Genomic DNA, 21,150 nt, shown 5'->3' with positions numbered 1-21,150 from the left:
ACACCTCTCGTAATTGGTTTCATTTAATACTTTATTTTCTTGTATCCATAAAATTAGATATAATGTAATAAGGTTTTTATAAATAAATACACAAAAAATTTGTATCTGTTAGAAGTGTTCTATCGTCCTTCGCTCGTCCTTACGTTCTGGGTTATCTAAAGTTGATGTCTTGCTTGCTTTGAATGGTTTGTTTCTGTAGTCAGTAGTAACTATTCGAATGACTCTCGTATACGAAAATACCAGAGTTGAGAGGGGGTCTTACGTCTATGTGGTATATCGGTTATTAGAGCTATTTTTACCGTGCCTGGAAATCCTATTCGACTATGTACAATATTGCTAGTGAATGTAATGTTATATTTGGCTTATACTTTCTCTACCCCACTATGCTTCTCGTTTAAAACTTATAGCCTACATACACTTGTTTATATTTGGGGATTTTACAATCGAGATATTTCCGTGTTTTGGTTAGTTCTGGATTAGGGCTAGGATTGGTTATCGTAATTGAGATTAATAATACATGCCAATTTCGCAAAAAGGTTTTAGGCTAATCAGTCTAAACAAATCGATGTGAACGCCAATCGCGCAAACGAAAATGAAAATTTTTCTAATTTGCTGTCTAAATATTTCCATCTAAAATGAAGCTAGTCCTTAATCTAAGCTATATCATTTCCAAAGTGCGGTTTAGTTCAAGAATATTGCACGAATATTTCAATAATGAAGCTAGGGGAGATTAGCTAACCGGAATGCGTTGCACTGGGCAGTCGAGTTAGGTGTTTTGGCCTATTGCATTGAGTCAGGCTGTTGGTTTGTCTTCATGTATGCTTTCGGATGGGTCGACCAGTTTACTTAAAAAAACAAAGGTGTCATGAGATAAAAAAGAGTCCATGGATAACTCATGGATGCTCAGAACTGTTCATAAACTTTCTTTCTATATAATTAAACAAATTAATGAACCCACCCACCCTTCCGTTTGTTTATAACTATGTCGTGTGCTTTGTACTTTCAAAACTGTTGGAGACAGACAGTAGACGTGACGAGAACTAAATAAAGCTGAGAACTTTGCACTTGGCGCTTACCGCTAACTATTCAAACTAAACCACAAATAAATACAATTAATATTTCCGCTAAATGAGCTTCAAGCCGGCTCACACCTCCGGGCGAAATGTAAGATTGAAGGTGCGCAGTTCCATGGGCTCCAAACTGATTTCGGCCAGGGAGCGTATGTGGAAGCTGTCCTTCGAAGGCTTCTGCTCCGTCCCCGTCAAACTGGTGGCCTCGATTGTATGGAGGCTCAGCCGACCGAGCTGCACGCTGCCCAATCCCTTGCTGGACAGAGGGCACAGGGCCTCCATGGACAACTCCCTGCCCGCGCTGACGCTGCAATCGAATCCTTGGCGATGCAGAACTAGCAGCGCCGAGGCGGACGGAAACAGCTGCAGCTCCGGATCAGAGAGGGTGCGCAGGGTGGTCAGGTGGACGTCGCAGGGCAGCGCTCCCTTGGGCAAAAGCCTGACCAAGGGCAACAAAGCAGCGGAAAGTTCTGGCTGCTCCAGGCTGCTCACAAAGTAAAGGTTCGGCGGGTATCGCAGTGCATTGGCCAGTTGCTGTGCCTGCTGGCTGAGCACCTTGTAGCTGGGCGGCTGGGTAACGTGCTGACCACCAGGGAGATCCTCCACCAGCAGCCAGAACTTGTGACGAGTCAGCCGGCTATCTACGACGCCCTCGCCCATTCCACGATAGTCGTCGTACAGGGTGCGCCTGTCCAGCATCACCTCCAGTTGACCTGGCTCATAACTAGCTGCTCCTTGAGCGTGGGTGGTCAGCAGTGTGAGGCGAAGTCGTGTGTCCTGGATAAAAGCACCAGAAGTGATGGGGAAGTAATTACCCTCAATGCCAATTGCCGGCACTTTAATGCGTCTAAACAGAAAGAGATGCACCGAATTAATTTAAATTATCCAAATTTAATGGTAACACCCTGAACTTACTCATGGTACTGGAAACCGTTCTGATCGCTGTAGAAGATGGGCAGTTCGGGCATGGTAGCCGCATCCGCCGACTCCTTGAGAGGATCCCGCTGCAGCGGAGCTTGAGCGATATTATCTATGTTGGTAACCAACCGCATAAAGAGCTCCGTTTCCCGATTTTTGGGTGGCGGTTCAAAGTCGATGTCGTTCTCTACGTAAATAGCCGCATCCAGGTGAGTTCTGGTGTTAAAAATGCGCACTGTGTGGGCCAAGAAGGGTCCATAGATGACGGTTACATCACTGGCTATCGGTCCTGAGGTGATGATGATCCGCATATCCGTGTAGCCCTCCAGCACCTCCTTCTCGGCTTCACTCTGCTCGGGATCGGTCTTAAAGAGATATGCGCCCGAGTGGAACTGGGCACTACGATAGGCTGCAAACTTGATGTTGCACTGCAGCGGCTTCAGGAGCTCCTTCTTCTGGTTTTTACGTGTGATGGTCTTGAGGAAGCCACTCTTTTCGTCGAACAGCAGGCGCATGTGGGGATTTTCCAACTGGATGTCACCTTTGGAGATTGAAAATGGTATTATTTTATTTTCAATTTAAATATTTTTAAGGAAACTTACCTGCTGGCTTGGCCCGCGCTGCAAAAACTGGAGACGGAGAAGATTCAACTTCCTCCGGGGGACTCACTGCAGATGTTTCCGTGCAATCGTCACAGTAGATGGTCGCGATGTTCCGCTTGAAGTTTACCTCATCCACCTGGACGCGGAACGTGATGAGGGATAGGGGTTCCAGCTCAGCCACGAACATCACTTCGAATTGGCGCGTCGATGTACGAATGCGTCCCACTGTTCCGGAAACGGATGTCCCCAGGCCCTGTTCATAGGTATCCGTGATGTTCCACACTGGGTTGATCTGGATGTGACTCAACTCCACGCCCTTGTGGTTGAGGATCTTCACATTGGGATGCTGAACGCGCAGAGTTACAATTTCTAATCGCTTCTGAGCCAGTGAATTGTAAAGGACAAAACTGCCAACAGATCCTGCAGATGCTGATCCACCCGCTCCACCTTCACCACCCGAAACAGTGGGTGCGGACTCGTCCCCGTTGGCCATCTGAATGGGCATCTTGCGGGGCAGCTTGTTGAAGTTATCCCGCTCGAATTCGCTGATCAGGAAGCCGTGATGCCTAGGCTGACCCTTCTGGAGCAACAACTCCAGGCAGGACTCCTGCATCTTGACCATGTTCTGGGTGCTCTCGAACAGTCGCATCGCATAGTCCCGCATCACCGCCGCCTTGGAGGTTCCAGTAATGGCATCGTGGTGCTGAAAGAGTCCAAGATTCCGCCTGGCATTGATGATCAGCTCGTAGTTCTTCTCGTAAATCTTGATCGCATTCTCTCGCTTTGTCTGACGAGCAGTATTGTAAGCCAGGGTGAATGCAATCTCCGCGGATCGAAGTTGATGCTCCAACTCGGAACTCAGAAGCTTATAGAACGGACGTGTGGTGAAGTAACCTGACCAGTATGCTGGTCTTCCCTCCGAGAAGATGTCGGAGTACACAAAGAAGTCACCCTTGAAACTGGGAAAACCAGGATTGTGATCCTTCATGCGCTCCTTGATGGCCTCGAAATAATCGCTTGGGGTTCCAAAACGGATATCTGCATTATACAGCCTTTTATTGGCCATGATGTGATCGATTAGCTTCTTGTAGTTCTGATACTGCTGATCCACTTCGCGATCCTTGTTGTAACGGAAATCATCGCCCACTGGGATGAGGGCCACATTGTGTGGAAACAGCGAGGCAGTCCTGGCATATTGCTCAAGCAGAAGTTGCGCCTTGGACTCCAGATTGTCGTCCGTGATGAACTGCGCCTTCACCGAGTACTCCGTGTACTCTCCCGGAATCTTGCGGAAGTCAAAGTTCAGGCAGATGAAGGGATGCGGACCACACGAGCCCTTGATCGAATATATATCGAAGGGCATGTTATGGGTGAGCAGACTGCCCGTTTCGCTATCCTTTCCATTTCTGCCCCTCCAATAGGGTTTCCAGATAAAGTCACCCGACTGCTGGCGGGCGAACCACTGCTTCCAGGCGTAGTGAATCCTCTGGATGATGGCTCCCTCGAAATTCGCTCCAGACAGCAAATACGGCACCGTGCTGCCGTGTCCAAAGGGATCGATGGACCATCCCACTTTCGGCGTAACATTCAGGTTGTTCTTCAGCCACTGGTGACCCTCGATGAGCTGATCCAGCATTGGGTAAATATGGACATTCGCCTCATCAGTCATCACCCATCCGCCGGTGGTGATTTCGATGCGACCCGCGTCAATTAGTCGCTTAAGCGCCCGCTGCTTGGTGGGATGCGCCTGGTCCCACCACAGCTGCAGGAAGCTGATCTCCGACCAGATGAACGTCATGTCCGTGTACTCCTGCATCTTGGTCACCAGCAGGTTGAGGATCTGCCGGGAGTCCGACTGGAAATAGTTGGTGAAGGTCTTCAGCCAGCCGGGATCGTTATGCGAATGTGGCACCACTATGATCTTCAGTGGTGGTCGTTGTTTATCCTTCTTCTGGGCATCGAAGCGCTCCTCAAAGCCACGATCCCAGTATTCCTTCGAGCGCATCCATTCAGGCTAAAAGAAAAGTTACCATTTAAGATACAACTTATTTTCCAAGGATGTTTGGGTTGTGCTCACCTGAAAATCGAATTTACTGTGCTCCTCGCTGGCAGTAATGTTTGTGTTGCTCTGAAGCAACTCATAGCACTTATCACCCCATTTGGTGTTCACGTACTCCTCCTCCGATTGGGACTCGGCAGGTCCTGTGGCCTGCGCTGCCTTCGTTTCCGAGGATCTCTTCTGATTCGAAACAATGCCGGCGTGCAGCTTTTGTTGGTGGGAAATCGAAGAGGAGCCTCCGCCCACGCTAAATCCAGTTAATCCGTTGAGTGGTGATCCCCGTAACGCTGCCGATGGAGCACCTGTCTCGGAAATGGGCGTTGGGTTGGGTTGGCCAATCGAGATGTAGTAGAGGCAGAGCAGGATGGTCACAAACGCTGAAAGCAAGCCGATGCAGCGCGCCGATCCTCGGCGAAATAGCTTGAACGACATCCTGGTGAATGGAGAGCGTTTGCCTGTCACCGGTTGGGATTCCCCGGGATTTTCTCGCTGCTGCTGGACTTCTTCTTCCTTGTTCGGGTTGTGCTCTACATCTGAAAAGGGATTGCAGATATATTTATTAGACTTGAGTTGTTTAGTTCAAAAGAAAATCTTTACGGATATTTAAAATTCTTCTAAAGTTTCTTGTTAAATTGTAATGCTTTTTCACTGGTTTTACATTTTTCACCCATTGGTTTTAAATAAGATAAATAATTTTAGTTTGAATAGCATACAAAACCTACATGTTCATTGAATGTTTAATGCTTTACAAATATCGTTATGTATTGGTATATATAAGGTCGCCTTTGTTTATCTGCATGAAATTGCATTCAATTCAAAATAACTATAATTTAAGCCGTTTATGCATGTACAAAACACTAAAAAAAAATCGTTGCGTCCTCCTCCGTCCATTGCAAGCTTAATCCGGCTCCTGATTTTGTTTTTCCCGGACTAATCCTGTCTGGGCTGTCCTGTTCTTGCCACAAGAGTGTTTGAATATTTCATGCGGACGAGGGCAGGAAGTTTAGTGGAGAATTTAATTAAACCATAACAAGGACGAGGGAGAAGAAAATGCCTGGGGCCTGGTGTTAAGAATGCATAAATGGTTGTCAAGGATAAGTAAAATTCTAAGCAAGGTGCTTGTGTGCTTTTCAAAATTGAAGCGAGGAAGTGGAATATTAAACTGGGTACATTAAAACAAAAGTACATCCATTTAACGAGGTTTCACTTGCAGAATTGCAATTTTTTTTAAGTAAATACAAACAAATCCCCAATTTATGAGTGATAAAGGGGTTTATGGTTCATATTTGAGTTCAAAGTTCAGCGTAGCAATGTCAGCATTTTACAAATAGCCAAGCACTCAAGTCAAACTAACTCGACGAACTATGCAAACTGAAAACTCAATCAAAAACTCTTCACATGCTCGCAGAACTTTTTGCAATGATGAAATTATTGCATAGTTTGCCGCAAAACTTTTACCCATGATGGAGCTACCAACTTCTCAAAGTCCCTGGCCGACCCATTGCGCAAAAATAAATTAATAGTCCGCAAATGAGAGACAAAAAGGCCTGGAAAAACAAATGAACAATTTCCAGCAAGGCCCATGATTTATTCACTCTTATTTGCCATTGGCCATAATTTAGGTTTTTATTTCTGTTCGACACGCAGAGAAAACAATATCTCCTGCCAACTGAACGATGCATTCAATTTAATTAAAATTTAAAAGCATTTAAGGTCTGACGAGCAGCAGCAGCACTGCTGCTGGTTTGCAGCTCCATTCAAATGTTTCACTTGGGGTAAAAAAAGGGGGGAAATGGGTAATGTTGTTGCATGAGGACCAAGGGGGGAGGCAGTATGCTAATCAGCGGACATTAACTGATGTTGCCACAAGCCACCACCTGTCACCCAACGGAACCGTCGTTGCCCCACTCACAGACGCCCCATGAAACCACTCCTATGGTAATTTAAGCGTTTTCCCCCCGTCCCAAGAGCCCCATTCATTTCTCCCCTTTTGCTCCACAGAGAAATGTGGCCGACGTGCTATAAAAAAAGAACTGAGAAACCAAAGCTTAGGCTCACCAGGAAATCTCGAAAGGGAGCGAGATGCTGGAGATTCTGGGGAACCCCAGCGATTGCAGATAGTGGAAAACTTCTATTCACCAACAATTTCCAACAAAGTTTGCTTCAATTATTTCAATTAGTCGAACATTTTCACTTCCTTCCGACCAAAGGAGCTTAATAACTTCCGGGAAAAAGGAAACCGAAGAAGCCAAGCGTCAACTACTCCGGGCATCTTGTCCTTGACCCCCATCAAAAACATTTTGCCAGCAAATTTATCCTGCATAAATACAGAGCAAAAATATAAGTTCATCTACGACTTCGAGAACAACACTACAAAAAAATGTTGCCACTCAGAGAAAAAGAACGCTGTTATCAAAACAGAACATGAACTCAATATAATCATACCATAAATAGCCCTGAAAATATATTATTTCATGACTCAAGTTACAGACTGTATATATTAATTTAAGATTTAAACGTGGTGTTTATTTAATATTCGTGTTTTTTCTGTGTACTTAGTTCCAAAAATGCAAAAAGAAAGCGTTTTGTGCTGCTGTCATCACGAATGTTGGCAAGAGTTTTCTGGCAAATTTGATTCCATTGCAAATTGCACTTTGTCAACCTTTTTCTGCTCGACGATTGGATGGCAACCTTCATCTGGGAGTCAACACGTACGTATAGCATCCTTCGTCTCCTTTGACGAGTTATCCTTTTTTTTTTCTTTTTTGTGGCTGCTTCCCGTCACTTTTCTCCTTCTGCACAATATAATTTCGAGTTGGAAATGATTTTGTTGTTTCTTTTTGCCAAGTTCCCTTCCTGTTTTCTGATTGTGGGTGTGCGTGTTTGTGTGTTTTTCTATGCTTCCCTATACATCAGCAAACCCAACTCAAAAAGTCAGCTTTGCTGCTATCCAACTTCCTCTTCGTCCTGGCCCTTTGCCCTGCTGCTTTCTTTGGGTCCTTTGGTTCCTTTGGGCCCCTTGACCCCTTGAAGTTCCCTCTGAGGAAGCTTAATTTCGTTTCGAGTTGCAACTTGAGGCGGTCATGTGAATGTTTTCAATGCAAATGGATACTTTTGCTACCCTTTGTTGATATGTTTAGGGAATAAGGGTATATTCCGTTTATAAAGATTATGGGCACTTTTATAGTTGTTAAAACAATGTTATGTGTACCACTTATTTACACATTTTGGTATACTGTCAGAAACAAAATGATAAGATACAATTATAAGTTATACATCTTAATAAGACCATCTATTCAAACCAACTTTTAAACAGACTTATACATTTTTAAGAAATTAATCCAATACAATTAATAGGTATTTGCTAAGCTTATCATTCGATTATAACTTTATCTACGTTTTGAAATGATGTATTGGTTGGTTCGGTTGCCTTTCTTTTTCTTTTGTGCTCTTGCCAACCAAATTTGTAGTTCTGTGTATGGAAAACTTTTCTGAAAGCACTCGCAATCGATTGTAACTTTGCTGTTAGCTATTTTCCTGTATTTTTCGGTGGGCGTAAAAGTTGTGTTTTGCCGTTAGTCAATTTCATAATACTTTTTCAATTGTATTTAAGTTAACAAACTTTACTTCAATTGAAAATTAAAACGAATTTTTGTCCATAAAAATAATCACGATTGCAACACTTTTAAATTGCACCAAAAAATTATTTCCTTTTAATTAAAACTTTCTGGCAGAAAGTTAATTGAAAGTCATTGCAATCAGCCAAGGAAGCCGAAAAGAAGGCCAAGAAAGAATCGCAAGACAGAAGGCAGAAGTGTGAACGTAAATTCAGTTCAAAAATTGTAAACGTTGGAGGGCCAAGCAACAACAAAAACAAGAATAATAGTTTGCATAAATGGCACGGAAATTGCAGCTGCAGCTGAAGGCACAAGAAACCCTTTCCTCAGTCCCCCAACAAACTTTAAACGGTTAAAAAACTGTTTTCTTAGCGGGAAATGCAAAAAGTTACCCAAAAAACGCTTTGAAACCACGAACTCCACAAGCCGAAGTATTTATACGCTTGTTCAAAGTTTTTGCACATTTATTCTAGAAACGCTGAATAAACAGCTATGGAATAAACAATTAATTCTTAAAGATCTGTAAAAAGTTTTAAAGTAAATAATAGTTATGATGGCAATTTGATAGTGATATGTTAGATCTAAGAATTCTTCTAGTATTCTAAAGCACTTAATTTCTCTTTATAATTACACTAAGCTAACATTATAGTTTCACCATTAAAACTTAAAGAGAGTGACCAACCTGCCCAGCTTGTTAGTCATGTCTACATAGGTAATAAAGTGTAAACATATTCTTAGGAGCCCAAGATGTCACTGAATCTGAAACATATTTAACTAGAGTATGGAAACACAAATTCCAACTTTGACTTTGGGAGTGGCAGCTGAGGTTCCCTGTGCTCCCATTTTTTTTTTTCTGGCAATGCCAGTAAATGGGCAATTCGAGCTGTGCCGGGGGCAGGGTGCTTAGTAAGGTCCCGGAACTTTACAAAGAGTTCATGCTTTTTTAATTAAAGAAACTAACGTTGCACCAGCCAAAGAGACCAAAGAGACCGAAGGGGCAACTTGCAGAAAGGGTGAACAACCAGTTATGGCAATTTTCCGGGGCAGATGAGCATGAGTAATGCGCCGGTTAAGCCGCCAGTAGAGCGTGTGGGTTTGGCATGTGCCCACCATATAATCGTCGGAGACCGAAAGAAAAAAAAAACCAAATAACTTGAGACCATCCGGGCCAACTTTTGGCCTAGTAGGTCATTAGCATAGTCAGCGAAGCAAAAACCAAAAAGGCCTGAGAATTATGGGAATTATTGGGTGGGGGCGACATATGGAGGGCAATTACCAGAGGAAGTTGTCAAGATCCAGCAAAAGATTCCAACAGAAAAGCGATTATAATAATCAAGATTGTTCCACTTTTCATTTGATGTTTAGTAATTGCATTTTAACCATCGAAAGACCCATACTTAACATACTTAATTGCAAACTTTATTTAAATTTAATAACATACACTTAGCAATTGGAAAAGTTTCTCCTAGCTGTGTGGAAGTTAATTGCAATTTCCCCATATGCAATTATTATTTTAATGCGCTACAACTATCAATTAAAGTGTATATATATTACCCTTTTCAATTTCATGATAGGCTAAAAACGCTATTTAAAAGAGATGAACTAGCTGAGAGAGACCAATAAATGGTCTGTTTTTGTAACTAAAGTTTTTCTAGAATAAATTTTTTACTTAAATCATTAAGGCCATCCTCCCTTTAACTTTCTTTAAATACAACACATGACAAATACAAATATTACCTTTCTGAGGAACCTCATTAAAACCGACTCGTTGCTTTCCGCCCAAGATTTATGCTTTTCTATTTCATGTTTTACAGGCCATAAAACAAAGTCGGTCCCCACATATCACACCTTTCCTGCGACTCACCCACTCGACGACCACAATTGAGTAAATGGAACCAAAACAAAAAATCAGAGGAAAGAACCCCCGCTGCAGTGAGCCCCATGTCAATGGCAGCCCAACGAGGCGAGTGAGGAAATTTTCGAAGGGGAATGGGGATCGGAGATGGGAGATGGGAGGTGGTATAACCATGGAACTGGATGCCGTTAGACAAGTAGAACTTTTCAAGCCAGCCCGCCGGCGAATTCACAGTTACTCACTTATGGAGCGACGTCATTCGTGACATATGGACAAAGTGGAGAAGGCAAAAAAAAAAAAAATAACGAAAACATTAAAGTCTATGCCCATAAACTTTGCCAAAAGCACGGGCCAGTCGGACCATAAAGGGATTGTTTGGCGCGGTTGGGGGAAAAGCAGCGGGAGTAGCGCCAATGTTGATTAAATGTCAACGGGAAAAAACCAATTTGCAAACGGAGCCATATGCGAAAGTGCAGCATACGGTATACCACATCCACATCCATATCGATGGGTTTCCACACACAGTTCCCACAGGAACTGAGACTCGGCGGTGGTCGGTGGTCGGTCGTCGGGAGAAAGTTGCTCTTCGATCAGTATTGGATTATTTCCACTAGCGGTTTCGGTCATTAAGCAATCAAAACTCATTTGCTAATATCTGCAATTGATTGGCGAGATAAAAAGACCCGTCGATAGCTCTTCCGTTCCGGGCACTTGAACACTAATCGAATACACCATGGTATATGAGCCACATATTTTCCCAATTAGGCGAGTCCAATTGATTTGCCACTAATTAATGGCATTTCTATGCACTCCGTGCAGATTGTGCAAATCAAATCGATTGGAACCGCAAATATTGTTTTTGTTTTGGTGTGTCACCTGCGGCGATTATGTTGCCCATGTTGTCAGCAAAACAGATTAAAATTGTTTAATTTATTTTATGGATGTCAAAGGTACAAAATAACATCAGTTTGTGGTGTAATCCAAAAGCAGTTATTCTAAATTAAATCATTCGATTTACAACCTCTCTATTTGTAATTCTTATTAGGTAGACCTAGTAATAAAACACATAAAGGTTCTTCCCGCATCCATCTTTAAGCCAGCATCGTGGCAATTTAAGATTATATTAGTACCCTTACTCCATATTAGTTTATTGATATGGCTTGGGCTAAGACCTTAATGCCGAAAGCTATAAAATGCTTTAGATGCTGACAAAGCACAAGTCGCCTCATAAAATGTGCGTCTTGTTCCCCGGAACTTGAGACTTTTTACATTGTGCGGAAGGTTTGCCGTTTGTGTCGGTCTTATTTTTTGCTTTGTTTGGCGAAATGTACGCAGCGAAAAATGAAATGAAAATTAATTCTTGTTTTTGTTTTCCACTTTTTCACGCGGCTCCAAGACAAAAGGTAAATGGGCGGGGCTCCCGGGGAGCAGAGCGAACAATAACAACGTTTATGGCTTTGATTATGAAATTTTCCGTTTCAATTTCATGGGGCTAAACGGTGGGAAAACACTCACTCGCATAGATTGTAATGTATAATGTAACAGGTTTACAGTTACCGATCGCTTCCATATACGTAAGTAAATATGACTTAGATCCCCGAGTGGTGGGAACTCTGAGGGAGTCGAAACTTCAAGTGGTTTGACACCATTCGCTCCCCGAGATCCAGATACGGATTTTATGTGAAGTGGGCCCAAGACCAGCCCTATTGTCTCCATTTGTTTACCTTACGAAATAAAAGCTCTGACTCACTGTTGGTTTAAAGTGTAAACTAATTGGGAGCTCCAACGTAATGAGGCCATCCAAAGCGGATTTCCTTCAAGTTGCCAAGAATTTTTCGAAAAGGGTGAAGCGTTCTACGTTATTAGGTTTTTGAAAGGTTTCTACTGTTATAAATTATTTTATATATGAATGTAGATACCTACAAGTATATAATAGAAGCTTGCAAGAAAGAATGCTGTTCAAAGCCTGGGTTTTTTTATTTCTTATCACACAACATAAAAAAAAATATGATTCATGTTTAAGTGAATTTATGGCATGTGCATAGTAAACATGAGTTCCATATAAAATATGTTTTATCAAACAGCTTTAAAATTTATTGTGAAGCACATTAATCTATTTTCCGACTATTTTTTAAACGCAATATTCTTGTGAATAATGTTTACATTTTTTTAAATATAAAAAATATAAATATATTTATAAAATAATTAATTTGGAATTCATTTACAGAGCACACAAACTATTTTTTCAGAATAATATTTACTGCGCTTTTCACTCACGTATCAATTGTTGCCTTTTGTTAATAGTTTTCCAAACGAATTCCATGAGGGCTCGTTTGCATTTGGGTCACAAATCACTGACTAAACAAAAACCGAATTCGATGTAGCGCTGATTGACCAAAGATGACCATTTAGGCCCACATCGGGTTCTGCACTATTTGGCAGAAAAACAAAACTCTGAGCGGCTTTTGCGACCGCTAACCAAGTGTAACTGTGGCCAAAGCCAAATGACACAGGGCCAACAACAAAACATGGCTTACAGGGCCTCAATAATAATGGCACATCCATCCGGAACATCCATCAGCGACGTGTCCCATACGTTTTTGGCCAATTCATGGCGCGTTCCTCGCTTTTTCCTTCACGCATCATTAGCAGTCGCCGGATAATAATGTGGTGTTCCATGGAGATCTCTTCCAATCGCTGGGAGGATCGAATGATTACTTTGTGCGAGTCGGCTTATGCGGTAAAGCGATACGATTGCATGATGACATGACATCGTCATAACCAAAAAGCTGCCACCGGAAAATTGACAGCACGCTATCCGCAATGTGGACGGGGGAGAAATTCGAGTACGAACTTATGGAAATAAATATAATACCCTCGTGGAGTTGGAGTCCGATTCGAAGTCGAGAGCGTTACCCGGACTCTCGTCTTTGTTGGGGGCCGTTCGAACCGGCTAATTTTAGTGTCACGAAACAGAAACAAATACAAGTATCGGGGTAATCGATACACCAGCTCAATTAAGTGACAAGCGGGAATTGAAGGGGAAATGATCGAAGGCGTGTGGCAGGCAAAAAACGTATAAACCTGAGACACAACGGAAATTTTAGATGCATCATTTAGTTCCTGGTGCACGATGAAAAAGAGAAAAAAAAGATATCATATATACAGGCAAAAGGAAAGAAACACAGCAAAAAAGAGGTCAGAATGAATAGATCGTAATTTAAAAGACAATAAATTAAAAATAGAGAAAACTGAGCACTCCTTAAAAGTATTATCAATAATCTATTTAAAATATACTTTTTAAAATACTTTAAAACAAATGATGATAACTAAGTTCCTTCAAAATGTTCAAAATGTATGGTTCATAAACCACATAATGATGTCAAGATAAAATCTTCATTACAAAAAAAACTCCAAGGAACCCAATTTTGTAACTCTGTCCTTCCATTTCTCATTGTTAGCCCTTAAAATAAACTGCAATTTACATGTCTATTACATAAACTTACATTACCAACTTACACACAAAACGGGATGGTAAAAAAAGTCCTTTCGTCCTGGCGCGGAACAAGGACAAAACACATAAATCAGCGCTCCAACACAGACACACAAAAAACGCACGGACACTTGCGAACCGCTGGGTAAAAAGTTTTTCCTTGTTTCACACAATGCAAAAGAAAGAGGAAATGAAAAGTTTCCACCTTTTTTCGCTTAATTTAAATGAATGCACTTCGGATTGAATCCTTTATTGGCTCTGAATGGGATACTCGTAATTAGAGACAAAGCTACAAAGCCATTGTTGACCTTTCACTCTGATTTGCTGTAACAATTCCCCATCCTCTCGTCCTCCCTTCAATTTATTTGTATTTTTCCACTCGCGTTGTCCTTGCCGGCGAAAAGAAAAAAAACACGAATCAAATGGAGGAGCCGCCTGGAGGAGCTCGCGACGCGTCCTCTTCCAGAGACCAAGAGCAACTGAGCCGCGAAGCGGGGAGTCCACAGGAAGCCAGGCTCTCTGCTCGGAACTCGGGTTGCGTTCGGGTCGCACAGCCGGCAGTTGCAGCAGCACCACCAGCCACATACATAGCCACCAGACCCCCTCCCCATCTCTTCCCCAAGTGGAGGTCCCTTCACCAGTGCTGGCTACCCAGACAAGTCGTTTCAAAAGTTTTTTAGACGTTCTTAAAATGTTTTATCTAGCAGTGCCTGATAATTTAGTATTCGTAGTTAAGCTCAAATTAGTAATTTGGAATCAGTAAGCTGAGAACGTAGAACATCTTTATGACAATGAAAAGTATAGTGCTAGAGTAAGCTTATAAAATTAAACGAGCGTTGTTACAAATATTAAAGACTAACACCAAGATACATTACTATAAAAAGGTTACAGACTTTAAAGCACAAGTTAATAAAAAGGTTTTATTATTAGCTGAAACTAGCATTAAATTGAATACATGATACATAGGATCCCATACTGTAGTATCAAAAGAAAATAATAATACAAATTGCTTACAATTTCTAAACCTCTACACAAAAACAAAAATTTCACCTAATGATTTCAATTTATACCTATATATAGTTTTTTCTATTTCTAGCTAGTTTTATAATCCGTTAGCATCGCTAGTAAATGCTGCTGCTGTGATCTGCTTGGTTACGTTGTTGCTGGCTCCGTTTTCATTCTAGTGGCCAGGTTTGGCTTTTGTATTTGCTTTGTCGGCGCCGTCAACATCAGAGCCCTATAGTCATCGCCGCCCCCTCAACAACCAAATCCCCCCGACGCCCTCACTCTGCATTAAACGCCTTGGAATGCGGAGGTGTTCGCCAATTCGCCCCTTTGCCATCTTGGCTAGAAGCATCTGGAATTACTTTTGTTTTACAACTGGTTGAGGTGGGAAGCGTCAACTGGGATTCACGACGGCTCCTTGTTTGTCAAGGGAAGAAATTGCTTTAGTTTGTTGCTTTTTTGTCAAGTGTTGACAGCTGCACTTATTAATTATTTCTGTTGCTCCTTACGAATGAAAATGTGATTACTTTCGAAGAAAAGGTTTTGTTGCATCCTTAAATCTTTATAGCTTGTTTAGTCTGTTATTAAAGTCCACAGCAACATGTGTAAACTAAAGTTAAATTTATGTAGTTAAATATTGCAAATAAGTTTGATTTCCTTCTTTGGTTTTCCTACGCTTTTTTTTGCATCTATTACAATATTAGCATCCCCCATTTTCCTTTTTAATTTTCAATACAAATTCATAGAATGTGAGTAACTTTTCTGCGCTTTACGACCTCTTCCTTTCACTATGTAAGAATTTTCACAACTCCTCAAAGTAATTTTTATCCAAGACCTCTCCACCATTTTAATGGCATTCATGAAGCACATGACATATTTCTTTATTTGTTGTAAAGTTCTTGAACGTCGTTGGCCATTGGTGAACTACTTTGGTTCCTTTACAGCCACTACGTGGAAATCTTTACCTAGGTGTTAATCTGCGAACATGTTCTGAGTCCTAATTCTTTACCAGGTTTATAGCAAGGAATTTAAGGAACACACCATTCGCTTTGACTTTATTCAAAATTTATCTTGACTAGTTTATTTTCGACAAAATATAATCTATTATTTTCCCACTTAAATATCTTAAAAATTACAAGTAGTATACGTGTATAACCCCACTTTGAATTTAAGCTCACTTGCATTTTAAGGTACTTAGAGAACTTATATTTTTCCGCTTCAGGAATTCGTGAAATCTTACTAATAGTTTCTGTTAAAAATCTTGAAGTATTGCTTTTATTCTGCCTCTGGAGAGGACTAACTCTCTCAACCGATTGCCGGCGAGCAATTAACTTTGAAAAATGCCTGGAAACAAGTGGAAGGCTGGGGAGGATGAGGACACGGCTTGGAGGGCAGGTGCCTGACGGCTGATGACTGATGGAGGGCAGGTGGGAAATGTGGGGAAATGCGGGGGATGGCGGAGGAAAGTGCGGAGAGTGCATCTCAAGTGGCCGACTGGCTGGCAGCTTCAAGTGGCGAATAAGCTCCCCTAAACGGGACAAGACAAAAGAACCCGAGGAAGAACACTGGAGAGCGCTCCTCCAAGTAATCCCAGCAACTTCTAGCCATTTCAGCTGGCGAACTGGAGGGAGAAGGTCGTTGTTTATCGATTGCCAAGTAAAAGCAGCAATAAAAGACAGAATGGAGAACAAAACAGAGACGGAAAGAGAGCATTCGAGAATTGGCACAGGCCCTTGAAAAAGTTGTTGGCTCCGTTGTCGTCTTCTGTTTGTTGTCAAGCCCACGCAAATTTGACGACGACGACCGACAAACGACAACGAAGACGGGCCACAAAAAGCGATGATGATAATTATGATGACGGCCACCAAGAGCGAAGCAAGTGCAAGTGAAGGAATTAGCAGGGAGGCACAAATTATCTAGGGAAGCCCAGAACCTGAAAACGAGATCAAAGTCTACTAGATACTATAAATAATTCATAAATCCAAAAATAACATCTTGTTTGAAGCATAAACCTTGTAAATATTTATGTTCTTTCTTATGAAAGAAAAACATTGGATAGTATTTTTATAATTCAATTAGTTTTTTATTTTACTTAGCTAAAAAATAATATAAATTTTTTATTTGGGAAAAACTCAATTACGTTTTACCCTTATTATATTAATTTATCTAAATCTATTTATTCATTTTAGAAACCTCTCGAATGTAAGAGATAAATCTAAATATGTTTACATACTTCTGGCTCAATTGAACACTTTAATTACAACCAGACATGCTAGCTTAAATTCAGAAGCAAAAGCCGAACATACAAAATTTAATCACTTTCGTGTTGATATTTTCATCGTTTTTATTCGTACAGATTAAGCGGCAGACAGATGTCTGCAAAGTTTTAATTCCCTGTGTATATTGATAACTTTTGCAAACACCCTATAAAAGTTTAATTTTGAACGGATCAGAACATCTGCTTATCCTTACTCCTCGGAAGCCCCTTGAATAATCACCAACAAACCATCTCGTGGTGCTTCCCTTTCGCATTTACGGCCTGCCAAATGGCCAACTGGCATCCGTTGGCCAACCGATTGAGGGCAGAGATTCGGAAACCAAGAGGGTCGAAAAAAGGAAGGGCAGGGAAAGACCGGGTGAAAGGCGGAACGTTGCCAAGCATTGAAAATGCGGACCGGACTGCGGGACTGGCTGACTCATTGAACCACAAGATGAATACAAAGATGCCAAATCAACTCGAACGAGTTTCTGCGGCCTGCACTTCTGGCGGTTCGATTCCCCCACTTGCCCACTTGGTTTTCGGGTCAATTGCATCCCAGTTTGTTGGCAGCACTCGAACCCAAAGCGACATTTGAGTTTTGCACTCGGCCTAAACGTGCAACTAGCTTCCAGTGGAAAACCAATTCTGGCCAAGTGCGTGCAGTGCTTGTCAAATTGCCAGTTCCCGTCGAGTGTTCCACCGCATCTAGACCCCCAATCCTCCGCTTTTGGTCGCCATCTCGGCCATCTCGGCCTCATCCCATTGCCAACAAAGACCCAATTGCCCCAAACGACAGTTGACAAAAGCCAGCAAACCAGGCTTCACTGGCAGCAACAATAACATTAACAACCGCAACATTTGTAATGGAAATTCCTGCATTGAAATCTCGTTTCATTTCGTTTAGCCACAGTTACGGTTTTGTTTTGGTTTATACTCTCCAGAACGGGTATAACGATTTTCCTCACCTACTTTGAAAGTATGCTAAAAAATCTTTAATGAAGATTATGTAAGTGCTTACAAGCTGTTTGCCTGTAAGGTTTTAAAACCAGTTTTGGATCGTGAAACTTGTTTACTTTGCACTATTCTTTAATTAGGTATTGCAATTTTTATTGATTTCGTTGCAGTCAGAAACGATAGCACGTGTAATATCAAAACAAACACCTCTAAACCTTTAAACTAATACTCTTTTTTAGACTTAAAACATTTTCGGGACCTTATAACTTGCCTCATATTTAAATATATTGAATGCCTTGAAAGAGTATTCCAAAATTTAAAATCAAAGAACTTGGCCTTCCTTGCCGACTTTTTGTTGGTTTAGTTTTTTGTGGCTGACATTTGATTTTTTTTGCCAGCTGTTGACTGCAAGTGGCACTGGCTTTGTTGGTGGTATTGGTGTTTTGCCGGGCCTTTTCAACTTCTGTTGGTGCTGTAACTGTTGCGGTTCCGTCAACGTCATCATCCCCGGACGTCTGGCACCCTTGAAAAGTCAATGAACCTGCCAGGTCTCTAAAATGCAGAGCAACCAGCCGACAATAAAAATTTTCAGCTCCGTTGGCCGCCTGTCCACTTGACCACCGACGACGAGGGCGGTGTACAAATTTTAGGCCATTACATTTGATGATCGATCGATTGTTATGATTATAGCGAAATTTCAGACAGCTGCAGCTTTTCCCTGTCAGCGAAATTGGATGCTAATGCAAATGAGCCGAACGATTCTGGAAATGTGTTTGGCATTCTCCTTCTAACAAACGACCTAATGCTTAAAAATTGCAAATTAGCAAAAACCGAAAAGAGTCGAATGGAGTCAACAGCATGAGAACCAGGGTTCTGGAATCCCGTGTTTATGTTCGTGCCAAGCGAGATTTTTATCGGATAGTGCGAATAACTAAATTCGACGCGACACGCAACGAAATAAAAAACTCACTTAGAATGGATTTAGTACCTGTCTAAAACAACTGAGACCGAAAAATGCTACGTAATGTGTTTTCATAACGATTAAACAAGGCCATTAAAGTTGGGAATAGAAATAAATTGCAATCAATAAATAAATAAATAAATAAATTGCAATCAATAAATGAATCTTATTCTAGATTTATGGTGAAGTTTTTTTGTATTATGAAAATAACATTTTCACACAACATTATCTTTATCTTTAGTTTGTCAAACATCGTTCTCAAAATAACAGGCTCTGTAAATTAAAAACAAACTGAGACCAATGGCATCTAATTAGCACGTTGTCGTTATATTAATAACAGCCGTGCGAAAATCCAATAGACGAAACCAACTGCAGACCCTAAATCCAGATAGTTAGATTAAAAGGGGGCTTGGATGTGGGGAAAGAAAAAGTAGAATAGAAAGCGCCCCTCGCGCGAGAAAAAGTGAAACGGACACCACAACAATGAAAAAATCAATTTAAATTGAATTATACAATGCCAGCCGCACAGTCAACTCAAATAAAAGCGAATTGCACGGCACAACACAGAAGTAAAAATAAAAACAAAACGATGCTCAAACGAGTTTAGCGCTCCCCTTTCGAAGATATTTATGGTATGGTATATAAAACGATGAAACGATTCTCAATGATTGGACGTGAATAAAAGAATCAAGTAAGGCTATATAAAGATGAGCTGAATAAATTAAACAGGCCCCCTTAATTTGTTGGGTCCCTCAGCTGCAATTTTGTAACACTTTGTCTGCTCCGATTCTTATGTTGGATTTTATTTTTGGCCATCCCCCTGCGAATCGAGTGCGAAATCAGTCTAGACGAGCAATTTAATTGGAACCGAGAAAAACACCCAATTTTCTTTGTTTGGTAGATGACAGAGAATCCGGTTTTTTCTGTTTGACAGGGTAAACAGACGCTTTGCGGGGGATGGTTTCTCTGTTTATTGATTACTGCAGGTCCTGCAAATCGCATCTTTTGATTTCTCACCTTTTGTTGGGGTCCGAATTTGTTAATAACCTTTGGGGTTCTCCACAAAGCGCACACACATGCTCCCACAAAACAGTTACAATTTTTCCGTAATCCTTGACACACACACACTTACACAAACGTGTAATTACACCCGCGCAAATTAATGAAGAGCAGCAAGTAAATTTACATTTAAAAATATGATACAAAATTTGTATGGCTCAATGTTTAACTAACACTTTATTTGAATTAGCTCGAGGACTCTCGCTGCTGCAGTATATTGCGTTGGGGCGTCCGTTTGGAAACGTTGTTTGGAAAAAACTGTCGGTGTTGGAACCGTCAGTCCATTACGCACTACAATGAGTGCGAGTGAAAGGGTGATTTTTCGTAAGTGCGAAAGAAACAGGAATAGAGTGTGTTGTTTAACCCATATGCGGTGCATGGGGGATAAAATGGCCTTAGTCGTCTCCCCACCATCGGTTGTTATATTTGGTTGTTAGTCAAACTCATCCGCTAGAGGCGCTTTTCCATCTTGGTTAACAGAAGCGGAGGACAAAAAAGTGTTCCCAGTGTGTTCTTTAGAAATCTGGATATAAGTCACGAAGTAGTTATTTATTTACTTGTTAAGGTAGTATTTCAGCCAACGTTAATGTCGGAGATTAAAATTTTTTTTTATTTTAATTTATTCCTTTACTCGACAGGACCAAAAAACTTGTAACGGTTTTATGGTCATTAATCATAATGTAGTTTCTAGCACTTTTAAAAAAATGAAGAACATTAGTTATGACGGTCATTCGAGGATATTTGGAGACCAATTAAAAATAACCGGGGCACTTGTAGTTAATCGCCCTATCTCCTGACCTTAATTAAAGATGATTGATTTGATTTTTTGACTTATGTTTCCTCCCATCCTAAGAAGGTATCGATATCTTACACCGAGAAAAAGTTTTAAATAACAATATCCCTAATTTCTGTTAAAAATATATTAATATTTTCAATATTATTGTCAAAAAAGCAACAAAATTTAGTAAAGACCATACTTAAATAAATTGAGCGTCCCACCTGGTTTAAAGTATCTCTCCCCATGTCATATTCTTCTTCAGGATAACAAATCAGCAAAGAATTTATTCGGATGCTCGCTATTATAAAGTCTAACTGCATCCTTCCTAATTTTAAAAACTATTTTCACGTATTATGAAAACAGAGATTTTCTGAAGCCATTTGAATAAAAAAATATTATTCTTGTATAATGCCCCTACATCTAGTGAATGAAAATGAATGAAAAAAAAACTGCCCTAAATGCGGTAAAAAAATTATTCGTACACTTTTCATTTATTTATATTTCTGATTGCAACGTAAA

The 21,150-nt window shown here is 41.0% G+C and overlaps 1 protein-coding gene across 2 annotated transcripts; it reads right to left on the bottom strand.

Annotated features, from left to right (window-relative positions):
• Positions 1 to 10: 10 nt before the first annotated feature.
• Positions 11 to 20,144, bottom strand: LOC108096914 (alpha-mannosidase 2). 2 transcript variants are annotated; one of them, XM_017198875.1, is made up of 5 exons: positions 19,812 to 20,144; positions 4,668 to 5,182; positions 2,591 to 4,604; positions 1,986 to 2,529; positions 11 to 1,917 (listed from the first exon to the last, which is right to left on the bottom strand). In XM_017198875.1, exons 2-5 carry the CDS (start codon positions 5,079 to 5,081, stop codon positions 1,146 to 1,148), a joined length of 3,744 nt encoding a protein of 1,247 aa, XP_017054364.1. In that variant the 5' UTR covers positions 5,082 to 5,182; positions 19,812 to 20,144; the 3' UTR covers positions 11 to 1,145. The 2 variants fall into 2 exon arrangements, with proteins under 2 accessions (XP_017054364.1, XP_017054356.1); XM_017198867.2 differs by lacking the exon at positions 19,812 to 20,144 and adding an exon at positions 12,399 to 12,542.
• Positions 20,145 to 21,150: the final 1,006 nt, after the last annotated feature.

The sequence above is a fragment of the Drosophila ficusphila genome, unplaced genomic scaffold (genome assembly GCF_018152265.1).
Source record: "Drosophila ficusphila isolate 14025-0441.05 unplaced genomic scaffold, ASM1815226v1 contig_791, whole genome shotgun sequence".
NCBI lineage: Eukaryota > Metazoa > Arthropoda > Insecta > Diptera > Drosophilidae > Drosophila > Drosophila ficusphila.
Note: the sequence above shows the minus strand (reverse complement) of the source record. Positions and strands in the feature narration are given on the sequence as shown.

Bases quoted from the DNA above. Each gene is read 5' to 3' on its own strand.
- LOC108096914 (XM_017198867.2), bottom strand. From the start codon at position 12,444: ATGGAATTCGTTTGGAAAACTATTAACAAAAGGCAACAATTGATAC. The intron at 2,530-2,590 runs GTAAGTTTCCTT...CAATCTCCAAAG, and splicing joins AGCGCGGGCCAAGCCAGCAG to GTGACATCCAGTTGGAAAAT. The intron at 1,918-1,985 runs GTAAGTTCAGGG...CTTTCTGTTTAG, and splicing joins AACGGTTTCCAGTACCATGA to ACGCATTAAAGTGCCGGCAA.